This window comes from Sander vitreus, chromosome 17, assembly GCF_031162955.1.
Source record: "Sander vitreus isolate 19-12246 chromosome 17, sanVit1, whole genome shotgun sequence".
Lineage (NCBI taxonomy): Eukaryota > Metazoa > Chordata > Actinopteri > Perciformes > Percidae > Sander > Sander vitreus.
This window is the reverse complement of record NC_135871.1, coordinates 21413875-21428258: the sequence shown is the minus strand read 5'-3', so window position 1 is coordinate 21428258 and position 14384 is coordinate 21413875. Positions and strand designations below refer to the sequence as shown.

Sequence of the window (14384 nt, the reverse complement as noted above, 5' to 3'; positions counted from 1 at the left end):
TAAAATACCGACTGCTTGGTCTCTTGGCTCTCAGCATCAGATACGACGCAATAAGTATTCCTCAGCGTGTTTATGGAATGCACTGGGCAGAGCAGCAGCTTCATGGCATGTGAAGATGACGTAGTATTAAGAGCAACAACCACGAGTAGTATTAATGCCCGAAATTTTGCGTGGGTAGGTTGGTTGGGTGGTGGATGGGTCAAACAACATAGAACTTTCACCCCGTAGAACGGGGTTTGTGTCCCGCGTGTCACAGAAACATGCATTTTACAACCCCACCCACAATCTTTTCCTAAACTGTCGCGTTCTTGGTTTTATAAACCCAACTGTCGCATTCTTTGTTTCCTAAACCCAACTGTCCCATTCTTGTCCGGCGTGTCACGTAAACGCACCTTTTATAAGCCCACCAACGATCTTTCCCTAAACCTAACTGCGTCAAAAGTGACGACAATAGTCCTGACTCAGTGTGTTTAGACACGTTTCTGACGCTAAAGGAGACTTAGCGTCAATAACAACGCCAAAGGCACCTGACCAAGCGTCCGTTTTACGCGATGGGAGTGAGAATGTGTTGGATTTTCATAGAAGAGGCATACGCTTGCTTTTTGGTTACTTGTTATGCAGCCATTGGCTTTACAATTCATTTGTTGACTTGTTGTTGAATCATTGATTTGAAAAAAAAATGCTTGTTGAAGCAACAACCTTATTAAAGATGATTAAAACAATGTTATTTAATCCTCAAACCTTGTGTCTCATATTATACTGCTGTAGCACAGGAAGAGGAAGAAAGCCTCCCTGAATGAATTTATGGTAATTTATTTTTTATCTTGCATGTTTGAGGTATTGCTCGAGATGCAGATGGGCCGAGAAAGACAAGGGCAGATTGTGATAAGCAACATGAAGGGTGAGATGAAGAGGACAAGTGAGAGAAAAACACAGAGGGATCAGATGAGAAAGAAAAAAAGACTGATTGAGATATATAGACAAAGAGAAAGAGACCAGAAAACTACAAAGATAGACAAAGAAACATGATATCAGAGCAAATGACACATTACCAAGAGAGGAGCGTGAGATGTTTCCTAATGTGTCTAATTCCAGCAGACAAGCCAACACCCAACCTGTCCTAACAGTGAATGAGTCATGATTACCCCCTAAAAATGCTAGCCAATCTTTCTCGATAACACCATCCAATTCAATCATCACAAAACCCAAACATGTTTGCCATATAACAACTAGGCTCCCTATTCACGTTTCAACATTCAGCACACACAGTGCTGCCAATGATTGTCCCAACAGGCATTGCTGCATGTTAATCGTAAGACGGCTTAATCAGCCTCTTACTAGCAAAAACAGAAAAACAATCGTCCATACATCATTGTGTAAGGACTGTTATGCATGTTAGACTGACCATATTCACCCTGCCCTGGAAGGAGCAGTGGTTGTGCTAAGATGATGAGAGAAAAGAAAAAGAGAAGGAAGGAGTGGGGACATAATAAGGAACGGTGGGGATTAATTGAAATGGCTTAATTATCAATGCAATTTTAGAGTGGCATTTGTCTTCTTGTTTTAACAGCGACATCAACATGTTAGAATTTAAATCATATATCTTATGTTACAGGCTGAGACTCCCTACCCGTGTTTTCTTTGTGAAGCACACTACCAATCACTACCTATTTTTGAACAGTTGAAACTGATGTCACAAGACGTGGTAACTAGTTGTATCACATTTTGGTGGTGTTGTTTATATCATTGGTGGCATCAGTTTAAGTGTCAGTATAGCCGTCAATGACTCTGAGAACTACGCACTGGGTGTCTCCCCAGTCTAAACGTTAGGCTTTGTTTTTTACTTTGTTTACCGAATGTATACGGAGTGGATTATTTCTGTTACATTAGGTCAAGCTCTTCTCCCAGGCTTTTTTTTAACCTTTATTTATCCAGGTAAGTCGATTGAGAACAAATATCCTTAAGCATAAGGGAACAACAGATATCTTCTTTTGTCAGCTCCAATGTCAGAAAAAACAGGGATGTATATTTAACATAGGGACCAGGCAGGGAGATGTTAAAGCACAACAGAACAAACTCGGCCTCATTGTCAATCCTGTCATTGAATGTTTAACATTCCAGAAATCGCGATTAAATATTTAATCAATTGACACCTCTACTCAGTATAATTTTTGTTGTTGTTGATTTTACACACATCAACACAGCAGCCAGTTCCTGTGTGAGCTACCAAAGCTTGTTTGTGCATGGTGCAGGTCAAATAACAAGTATAAATGTCTGTCATTATTTTCTTTACATTTTTTACATCTGAATTTTTGAGTTTGCGTTATTACAGTACATTATGTGAGAAGTTTTTTTTAAATTGGTTGTAAAGACTCATGTTCATGTGATTCATAAGAATAACATGATTAAGTGTAGCATGTTTTAAAATAGGAACAATGACACGAGCTGAGTCTCACATTTGTATTGCAACATCGCCACATCACAGTGTATTATTAGCGGAGCCATTTCAGCCATTAGAAATTCATAAAGTGATTACGTCAACAATAAGTGGCTTTGCAGCAGTCATATAATAATATACTAGTCAAGTGCCATTGACTTTTAGAGTTATTGCTCTATGAGAAAAGTTTATTTGATTTTGGAGATTGAGAATAGAAATGTATGCGTTAGTTCAATAAAAATTGGTTGTGTTGAATCACTTCAACACATATTATTATTATTATATTACATATTATTTTTTTCTGGTTTGGCATCTGCCATTTACAGGGGTGTACAGAATGAGAACTACTGTAAACCAACCATTTATCTTTTGTTCAAGAATATCTTAGGGTTTTTTTTCCTTTATTAGACAGACAGCAGTAGAGAGTAGACAGGGTATGACAGGAGTGAGTTGCCATGCAACAAGTCCTCAGCTGGACTCAAACCAGGGACGATGCAAGACCATGGTCCGCATTATTAAACTCTTAGGCAACAGATGCTCCTGTAATGTTATTTCAAAATAAAATGCTTTTGTGAAACTTTTTAAAGTGCCAAAATGATCAGTCCCGGCTGGAGGTTTCTTTGGCTGACACCCCCCCCTTCACACTCCCTCATTTACATTAAATATGATAATAACTGATTATAGGCAAACTGGGTAGATGAAAATATCCAGTGGCATTAAGCAGACTTTTAGTAAAATGGTCACACTACAGCAGTCTGATGGCAGTAAACTGTTTCAGCTTCCATAATCACTGCTCCTTCTGGTAGATCGATAAAACATTGCAACTGATTTCCACACATGGTGCTTAGGAGCATTACGAGGCGGTATTGAAGTGCAATGCACTACGTCATCAAGGGGGGATCATTCCACCAAGGACCGAGCAGGGACTCAGCAGGGATCAGCCATGGATCAGCTTGGGCCCTGTCACGGCCCAGCCTGCAATTTTAGATGGCTATACTGTAGGTTAAATATTTGTTCAGACTGTGTCAGAGAGGTACCAATCTCTTTGAGATTTTAACCTCAATGTGACTTTTACCTGGTCAAATAAGTAAATATATATATATATGATTTCAGAGGTTGTAGGTTGTAGTGGTTATATTAAATCCCATTGTATTGTGAGGTGTTTCTGTCCACCCCTGTGGCATAACAGAATGGAACATTCAAGCTTCACAGAAGTAATATTTATTGCAGGGCTAATTGCATTGGGTCGTGCTGTACTGTACAGGTCCTGTTGTTATTGTATTCGATGCATATAAACTATCTACTGTACTGCATCTATTTCTGCCATTCTACCTGTCAGTTGTTTGGAGGGTATAATGCACAGCAGTGAAACACTCCTTCACAGTTCAGATGACAGGTTTGGCATCAATCGTATTGATGGGAATATGTACCCCTATCTAAGTCTGACAGCAGGAGTGCAGGCATGGGGAAAAGGCCATGGACGGGATTGAGTGAGTGAATGAGAGAGAGCAATGGGTAGTCGATTCATTCTTGCTGGAGGTGCAATGTTGCTGTGGACTTAAATGTTGAACTAAGCTGTGGTCCAGCTGCCATATAATACTGATCACTCCCATTTCTCCCTTTTGTTTGGTGAAAAGCTATTATGTTGTGGGAAGCTGCCAAAAGCAGAGCGGAAGGGCCCATTCATTATGAGGAAATGACACAACATCCAGTCTCCTCTTAGCTGAGTGTGATATGGATCATTTAAAGCTCTTATGAATCTTCCACCAGCTAAAACATTTAAAAAAACTGTTCTTTGTGCTAGTGGTCCCTGCTGAATGCTTAAAAACCATCAATGACCAATTTAGCGGTCGGGAATCTTAATATCAGCACTTTATCTTGTAATCAGTAATTTGTGCTGAAAGAAACAAATATGATCCAACGTCAATACATGGAAGCACACAGAGGTATGGATGTACTGTAAATGTATGGTAGGTCTTCATTTTCTTTTCAGTTTTTTTCTTGGTTCGAACTTTAGAACAATTTAAGATCAAATTCAATAGTGTAGTCGATATTCAAGTTGCAATAGTTTCTTTGTGGAATCAATGATTGTGTTTCTTCGAAACTTAACTCTTTTGTGATTACATTCAAATTTAGCCTACATTATGAGGTTTAACATCCTCATCTCATGATTTCATATTTAGAGGGAAGAAGTAGGTGCTCATCCTAAAAAAATAACAAGGAGCATTATAATACGGTCAAAGCATTTTCAAACGGCCTCTGAATGGTACAAAACATTTTATTCTGAATCACGCATTACAAGCTGTCTCAATTAGATCAGAGTAACACCATTGTCACTGCAGGGTAGAGTGGTGTTGACAACATCGCAGCATTTATCTCAGTGGTGACTCCTTTGAATCTTAGGCTTGTGCTCTGAGTCAGAGCAAACTAAATGAGACTGTCTTATCTAGACTGTGAAATCACTGAGACAGCCCCAAATGATGCAATATTCACTACATCAGTTGTGTGGTGGTTTGTTTCCTCATTACATTGGTAAAATGAGGGCAAGACACTGATGACATCATGTTTTCATGGGCAAACAGATTGTGTGGCACAAAGTTGTAATGTCTACTTTCAGTATGGTGTCTTAATGCTAATTTTCCCTCTCCCGAGACTATCCGTGCAGTGCTCAAATTATCCTTTTGTCTTTAAGGGGGTCTCTCTATCTCATAAAAAAAGTTAGCCTAACAAGGCTATACAATTAAGTAGCCTAGGCGCGAGTGCCGCTTTTACGCTGTGTATGCGCACGATAGGCATAGGCTATAACTTGACACACGCACACAACAGACAGAGAGTTTTTTTTTTACAGAAATGGATTCCTTTTAATTAATTTCAACATCGCTAAACTGGTCTGATGAGCCTGAGGACTTCTGCAGACAAAAAAATACTGTTTTGTTGCCCTAATCCGCATGGCAGATGTCCTTTTACAGGTTCAATTATCAGTGTAGGAACATGATAGAATCGCTTACAATCTCTAGGCCCCTTCCCTGATTTGGTCTCTGAATTTGCTGAAAGTTAAGCGTAAATACATGATCTCATTGTAATGTTAATTGAATCAAGGTATTAAACAATATGCAGAGATGATTAGGTTTGTTTAATAATCCAGCCACCTCTCTTCAATTCTTCATCCTTTGATCAACCATGCCATAACTGTGAAGAAAATGAGTACTTCTCCACAATGGGTTTGATAGATTATTAATAAATCTCCTTTTTCCAAACAAAGCATCTGTTGTTTGCATCTCATAGCTAATACGTTAAGGTGTATAAGACTGCTTACATTAAATGTCATATAGCTAGCAAGAAATGAGTGATGGCCCCTGTCCACTTCAGGGGGAACATTTAATAGTCATTATTCCACCCTTATCATCCTTGCCAATGACTGTGAAACTGTCAGTGGGCTGTCTGCTGTATAATGGGCCCTGGGCATCCATTATGAAGCCAAAATGACCGCTGACACACTCTAGCCACAGCCTGCTAAAAGTTGCTAAGGGATGGGGGGTAGGGACTACGCATCATAAAAAGGAAAAAATATGTTTCTATATTGCCCACTGGTTTTGAGTTTCATTCTTAGCAGATGCTGGAATAAGTGAAATAAATTATGGATGTGGTAATGCAGTACACTGTTTTGTCTCTTTTGATTAAAGCAATCATGCCAAGATTTCACAATCTGATCTTGATATATTTTAGGGCTGCAACTAATGATTCTTAATATTCATGAGTTATTCTGTTATTCGGTCATTTCTTCAAGTAATTTTTATTCGTATTAGACAAATCTTCACATATGAGAAGCCTAAGCCAGAGTATGTTTGCCATTTTACGATTATCAAAATTGTTGGTGATTCATTTTCTGGTTATTGACTGTTGAATGAATTGACTAGCCTAATTGTTTTAACTCTCAAATCATGCATGCAGCATCGTTAAACTGGAGTCCTGGAACTCTTATGAACAGACTGTCTCTGTTTTCAGTGTACACTGCAGTTTATTGTTACCAGCTGACACATTTAGACACTGTATCAGTGTTGAAGCGTGCCTTAGATTTATATTACTGTCAATCACATTACTTCCTGCAGAACAGAGTATTAGCATTTCATGTTGCACAAAGGAATATTTGCCAAGTGCCCTGGTGCGCATGCTGACATCCATGTAAGTCTCTCTTTGTGTCACAGACACACACACACACACACACACACACACACACACACACACACACACACACACACACACACACACACACACTTCCTGCTCTGAATAAGTATTTCTTGCACTTTCCATCCTTTCATGCAAAAAGCTACAAATAATTCCTCTATTTTGTTGCACTCTCATCCTTGTTATACCCCACAGTGTACAGTGTAGTGCATCTACCTTAGGTGTCTGACATTCCTACATCCTGCTCCTCCTCAGCATGTTATTTAGTTGCCCCTGTACTCATGATTTACAGAGCTTTAATGTACTCCTTTGCTTGCAGTCAGCAGATGAAATTGTCATTTGTCACATTAATAGTCCTCCCCCTTTCTGCCATACATTCACACACACATACACAGCCCAGTATGGCTACATTCAGAGAACACTCCCTCTTATCAGCCTTCCCTCTCTCCCCCTCCTTACCCTCCTCAGGCCTCTTGCCTCATCCCTAATGTCTTTTCTCCAAAACCACCCTCCTTTTTCTTAACCTCTTCCTCTACGCCTTCGTCTTGTATAATGGTGGATTTAACTTAATGGAATCTTACCTGCATTTGTTTCTGATATGTTCGTAATGTGCAGTCCTTGTTGTGCTTCTCAAAACACTCGATATCAAGGGTTTGTCGATATCACGAACTGCAGTGCTGTTGCTTTGTGCTACATTTTGCAGATATTGAAGTAGACTTTATAATTAGGTGGTATTATGAAAAGCAGTGAGAGAACATTAAATTGCTGTTTTGAACAATATGCTCAGCTGTTTATGCTGAAATTATAAGAGCCCTGCTGTGTGAGTAATGGTGACTTGAATTTTAAGCAGCATTTTGCAGTAGCCTTTCCTGTGTCACATGCAAAATTAGACAATCACTGTAATAGATGATTATGCAGCTCATAGCAGAGATAGAGCCTAAAATTAAATGCAAATTCAATATTCTTCATTAAAACTGTTTTGCATTGGTTTCACATCACTATCTATTTTTTAGCTAATTGCCTATTTCTGTGTTTTGCATCTTTTAACCTTAGAGACGATGCAAACACTGTGAAAATGTGAATTTCCCCTTGCGGGATGAATAAAGGCATATCTTATTCTTCTTCCTAAACACGTTTGCTTTATGGTGTATTTACTCCACAAGAAGGGTAGGTCAAGAGTATATAGTGTCAACATTTATGAATGTGTATTTTTCCTCAAAGAAACATTAGAATAATCTAACCGTGGTTTCAAAGTAATATTGCTTTAGAATAAGTCTTGTATCTTGTAAAAATTGCCTGATTCGATGCACAGCTAGTACTTGAAGATTTGAAAACCAACTGTATTAAAACGTAAAAGAGCCTGTGAACTGTATGTTACTTTTACACTACACATAACTGTATTAAAGAGAGAGGTATGGAATTGTGTTGCAAGTAACGTGCCTAAAATGTGTATTATTTACAGTGATAGTAAAACAAACTCAGCCATCTCTTCTATGCACTAAAGATATTGCCATTTGGGAAAAATTAATCATCTTTTTTGGTCTTTAGTCATTGATCAACTGTCAGATCATTTAAAAAGCAAATAACGAGTGCCTAATATGTCAAATCACTGCAACTTAAGATAAGATAACTTACGCTTAAGTCTACCCATTCTCAATAAATATTTACCACCACTTAGATGAAACAGCTTTTCTCGTCAATTTCAGACATGTTAATAATGTCGAAGATGGCATTTTCGTCTTTAAAAATATTTGGCATTTTCTTCCAGCAGACATGCTGGCCTGCCCTAAGAGGATCTAAAACAGATTGTGTCCAAATGACATGTGTAAATAAAAATGTAGGGACATTAAGACCAACCACAGACATTACAAGCATACATCTGTAGTCTGAATGAATGTGCTGAAGATGACTCTCTCATCTACACATTATAATTAGGGCTGTCAAACGATTACATTTTCTTAATCGCGATTAATCGTTGAATTAAATTAATGTTTTATTACATGATTAAAATTCTATTATTTTGCATTTCAGAACTGTTTTTAAGTACATATTAACAATGGAAAGCAATTCTTACCAGTGTATCTTGATTAGGAATCAAATGAATGCAAAGAAAATGACTTTATGACCTTGATTTTAAGATTTGTATTTGTTTATTATATATTTAATCTAGTCACACATTTGACTATAGAGTCAATAGTAGGGTTGCTTATTGTTTGGTTTGGATACCGGTGCTAAAGCGGTACTTTTAAAACGGTACCGGTGCCTTAACGGTGCCTGAACCGATACTTTTTAAGAAAGTAAAAAAAAAAAGAAGGGTACTAAACAGTTGGCGACATTAAAGAATGGCTTCTTTATTGCTAAGGCCATATCATCAAAATTAAATGTTTAATAATAATGTAATCACTATAACAATAACTTATTTCACTAGTAAATAGCTGTTGAATGACAAAAACAACCACCAGATGGGAAAAGGGCATTTAACAACAACTTTGAATGCACCACAAGGCTGTAAATTACGAATTTCATTGACGTCTGTGTTTTTCAGACAACAGCAGCTGCAGATTGTTACATCCCGGTGTTGGAATTCTCTACAGTGAAATACAGACAAACTTTACACCATTTAGCGTTAGCTGTCAGCATTGTAACCGTGTTTAATCCAGTTACTAGCTAGCGGTAGGCTAACGTTAGCTGCTGTCGCGTATAGTGTTAACTAGCATCACGTGCAGCAATGTTTCTGTTGCCTGTAACGTCTGTAACATTTCAGAGCATCAGAGAGAAGTGCAGGCATATCAGTAGCACCAGGATGAGGCACCGAGATCCACGTTGCTATTCCTGCAGCAACAAGATGTGTTACGAGGAAGTACGGCAAAATAGTAGCCTGTTAGGCACGACGCAAAGCCGAGTGAAGTGAAAATAAATTAATAAATGGCGGCATGCGATTAATACGATTAAAAAAAATGAACGCCCTTAATCGCATTGCGATGCTGACAGCCCTAATTATAATACAACCTCAGTACCAACCCCCCCCCCCCCCCCCCCCCACTTTTCTGTGATCTGTTCTCCACTGCAGAGGCTCATATGTAATCCTAAGTAGGATGCACAAAGAACCATTTTGAATTCTTAAGATCAGTTGAGCACACCTTTTTGAAAAATGTACAGTACAACACTCTTAAAACCTGAAAGATTTTTGAAAAGAAAACGTTGTTGGCATTTATTACAATTTAAATTAACTTAAAATGTATTTCTAACCATGTTTTACCTTATTCCTTCTCCTCTTCTCTTTTCCTGACCCCATCTTTTCTCCATATATCTGCTTTTTCTTTCTTCCTCCTCTATCCCTTTTAAATACTTATGTGTTCTACATCCTTTTTTCCTTTCTCCAAATCCTTGTCTCCGCCCCTCTTCCTTTACTCTTTTCGTTTCATCCACCTTCCCTTCTATTTATTCTTTCTTCTGTCCAGCATGTGAGCTGATGAACCAGGGTATCCTCGCTCTGGTCACATCCACGGGCTGCGCAGCCGCAAGTGCCCTGCAGTCTCTGACAGATGCAATGCACATTCCCCACCTCTTCATCCAGAGAAATGGGGATGGTGCACCCCGCACTGCCTGCCAGCTCAACCCCAGCCCAGACGGAGAGAGCTACACCTTGGCTGCCCGTCCACCTGTTCGAATCAACGACGTCCTGCTCACCCTTGTCTCAGAACTACACTGGCAGAAGTTCATCATCTTTTATGAGAGCGAATATGGTGAGTTGGGACGAATAAGAGCAGTTGATTGCCAAATGTATCTCATAAACATGACATTTGTCATGTCTTTCATTTAAATGTTAATGCTCCAAAAGCATCTCCAGTGTCAGGGGTATATCAGGCTGAAGTAAAGTTTTTTTAACACTAGGACTTCATACGCAGAAAAGAATACACAGAGTAGGAACTAAGATGAAAGAACATCACCACTCCCACGCATACACATGCACATACACAAGCACATAAACACACACACACACACACACACACACACTGTACATGCACACTGCCAAAAAATAAATCAAAGTTCAGTAGAAATTATCGGGAAAAACAAGATCTCATCGCCGCATGGTGAATGCGGCGATGAGATCTTGTTTTTTCCGAGACAAGTCTAAGCCTAATTGGCTCATTTGTGGCACCAGAGAATGACGGGTGTGTCCCAACAGTACTCAATATATTCTCAGATGTTCTCCATTTCTGTTTCATTATTCTCACCATGACGCCCCTGTGGACTAGACATTTCCTGACCCACATTTGGCAAAAGGCAAAGGACTGGATCGAGGAGAGATTGGCAAGACAGTAGGGCAGAAAGATGAGGAGTATACATGTATATTGCTGCATTGGCATTTTTTAGATGATGCTTTGCCACTGCTGGCTAATCTTTTTTTACTACTTGTGAGAGTGCAATCTAGAGGAGAGCGTAAATCTGTTTTATTTTCTGTACAGTGGAGTTGATAAAGTGTATCGTAAAACAAGCCCTCAAGGAAATACAGACATCCACTAAAACCACTAAAATTTCCACCCCACATGTTGGACCCTACTGCCAGTCGCAGGGCTCCATGTGAATGTATGTGACATGCTGTTTCACATTTACAGAGATCTGTCCTTGGATTTCTTTCTGACATTGGCACTCTTTGTAGAGAGTGCACGCTCAGCATTGAGTTGGATCGATTAAAATACCACCGTGGAAGAGCATCTGTTTGTCTTTCTATCTATCTATCTTGTCTGTCTGACTAGCTGTCTCACTATCTGTGTATCCATCTGTCTTTCTTTTTCACTAGCTCTCAGTTTGACTAGCTAGCTAGCTGTTTGGCTGTCTGTCTTGCTTTCTATCTATCAATCCATCCATCCATCCATCCATCTGTCTATCTGCATTTTAAAGAATTTGTTAATCCATGTTTTCCCCTTGTGCAATACAGTTCCATCCATTGAATTATATCCTATCAGGAACTCTTTAGGTATAAAATCTCACCCCAGCACAGTGTACTATAGCCTTGCAAGTCCTGTGAGAGGGAACCTATGTCTAACGCATGAAGGCTCTGTTTAACGAGGCACTGCTGGTAAGAAATAGTGGATAGGAATACTAGTTCTAAAGAAAAAGCCTTTTTTAAGCCTGCCAAATTAGGTGCTACAAAGTCGGCACCGTAGACATTTGTGCTTGTGTTATACTGTTTAAATCTGCACTCGTTAAATTAAGTAATGTAGGGGCTAATTAGGATCCTCATCACAGAACAGTCAAAATACCCATGGTGCCTGCCTTGAAGCAGTATCACAGTGACCCACACCACTGCCTAGAGACAAAAGTGTTAAATCTGTGTTGGCACTTAGTATTTAACGAGATAGTGAATGTTGAATTTAAACTTAAGACATATGAGTTGGGAGAAACAGCTGCAGCAGTTCACTCAGTTTAATTCAGATTATGTATTTTTGTTTGGTAATGAGTAATTTAACATGTTACCTATGATAAAATTATTCTGTATTTCTCAAACTTGAGTTGCCTTGTCTTTACTTTGCTAAACAAGGTTATATTGTGTGACATTGTTCAATTCTAGTGCTCTTACAATACATGAATCAATGCAAAACAATATTTGTATATATATTTGAATATGTTTTCATTAATGTTTTTCTACAAAGCCCTGTTTTTATTTAACAAAAGAAGCAACAGTTCTGAAATCTAGATGCTGTCCAAACATAAGCAACCATACTGTACAATAACCTTTCCTAAACAAAACAGTTTAAAATTGTTAACATTTCAATTGAAATGAGGAACTGATCAAAGAATAAGTAAACCAGATCATATCTCTGACATTTAGATGCCAGCTTTTGGTATTTGACAGGTTTTGAGAAGGTTTATTTGACATATTTTGGTCAATACTGAAAAAGTATTTTAAAGGTTCAATAACGGGCACTGCAGACCAACATTGGTGCTGCCGGTTGGTCTGGCTGATAAGACAACTTTTCGGTTTTAGTTTTGTTGGAGAATATCCTGTGGATATGCTGAGGTAGCCCAAGTCTGTACACCTAAAAGAACCATAAAGGTGTTGCGCCTTTATATGTAACAGGAGAGTCAGGAAATTGTCAGTCATGTACAGTGTGTACACATTCACATTGTCCCGAGGAGAGGTCTAATCAAATGAAATAAAAACACTTATGGGAATGCACTTAACCATTAGTGTGGAGCTTAAGTTTGAATTGTAGACCTGAATATGGAATTCTTAAGAAACAGGGTTAATAAATAGTCATTAGTTAGTATAGTTAGTATAAGATTACACACTAGACATTAAAATATTATAAGTATGCATTTTTTATTTATAATGATAGGGATTATTGCGCTGTTCAATAAAAAACTTTAATCTTTATTCCAACTGTACTTCTCCCACCACGTTTTCCATCATAGCTAAACCTTCATAAGCAGAGATTTTAGGTTTTAAACATCACATCACTTTCTCTCATGCTGTCAGATCAGTGATAATCAAAGAGCGGAATTGAGATGATGTAATTTAAACAGCACAGGAGCTCAGGTCAGGTTCTCAGTGTGATCTTGTCAAAGCCTTTCTGTCTTGCATGAAAAGGGCAGGAAGTACAACATTGTGACATATCCTTCTCTAGGAAAGTTGCTTTCATGATTTGTCACATTATGGAGCCATCTCCAATGGTTGTAACAGAATGTTTTGTTTAGGTTTATCACACATGCCTAGATTATAATTATGTTCATCATGTGAATGTATTAGCCTACTTGTAGAGTTTTGATTATTATGTTTTTTTTCTTGATTGTTTGGTCCTACATGTCAGAAAAAAGTGGGAAAATATCCCTCAAGTATTCCTAACCAACAGTCCAAAATGTAAATATAGTATATCTTTACAATCATATACTGTAAGACTAATAAAAGCAGGAAAAACAGTTAATTTCAGTTTTGCATAAAACATTTTTGTGTCAGAATGAACAAGTTGAAAAAGGACATTTCATTTACACATTCATTAGATACATGATTGCGATACCAAGGCCATCCTTATTGAACAGGTAAAATAGGAGTGAGCTGATAGATTTCTGGATGTAGAATGATGTGTCATCAATTTGCTGATGGTGCGTTAGTCTGTAAAAAGAGATCCTAGAAAAGATAGAGCACCTTCTTGCACATAGCCCCAGGCATCACACTGTAGCACTACATACAAAGAATTGTCCAAAACCTCATTATCTACTGTATATTACACGCATCTAGAGAATTATTATTATATTCTTTAAAAAAAGAATCCTTTATTTGTTGCTGATAAGAGCAACACCAGGCATCATAATCAGCTGGCTTCTTTGACCTCAGGGACAAAGTGTAGCTCGGTGTAATGTGATGTGTCAGGGAAGCTGATTCCTTCCAGTCTCCACCAATGCATCAGTTGCATAAAAGGCACATGATGTAAACAATGTCAAGGCTTCACCTCTTCTGGTTCCATTTGTCATTGTACATTTTCAACACATATTTGATTCTCTGTTGTGATTAAGTGTGTTCCATAATGTCTTTCACAAGGAACAGAAATTGGAAGCCAACTTTGTATTACGACAAAACATCCTTATGTGTTTTTTTCTTTTGTGCCTTCAGGCAAATGAGAGAGAACAAAATGATATGATAATCCTATAACAGCCCATAGCTTAACAAAAGGCCCTTTATGCCTTCTACGTTTCAGCATTTTCTTTTTTGTTAGGTTGTGTTTGTTCTTTCTTCCCTTTTTACTTTTTAACCAATACA

The 14384-nt window shown here is 38.3% G+C and overlaps 1 protein-coding gene across 2 annotated transcripts in view; it reads left to right on the top strand.

Annotated features, from left to right (window-relative positions):
* Window positions 1-14384, top strand: part of grid1a (glutamate receptor, ionotropic, delta 1a) — a 253081-nt gene that overhangs the window by 143609 nt on the left and 95088 nt on the right. For both annotated transcript variants that reach the window (XM_078273281.1, XM_078273280.1), the window contains exon 3: window positions 10084-10368. In XM_078273281.1, coding sequence (XP_078129407.1) covers window positions 10084-10368 — 285 coding nt within the window. The remainder of the gene's footprint in view (window positions 1-10083; window positions 10369-14384) is intronic.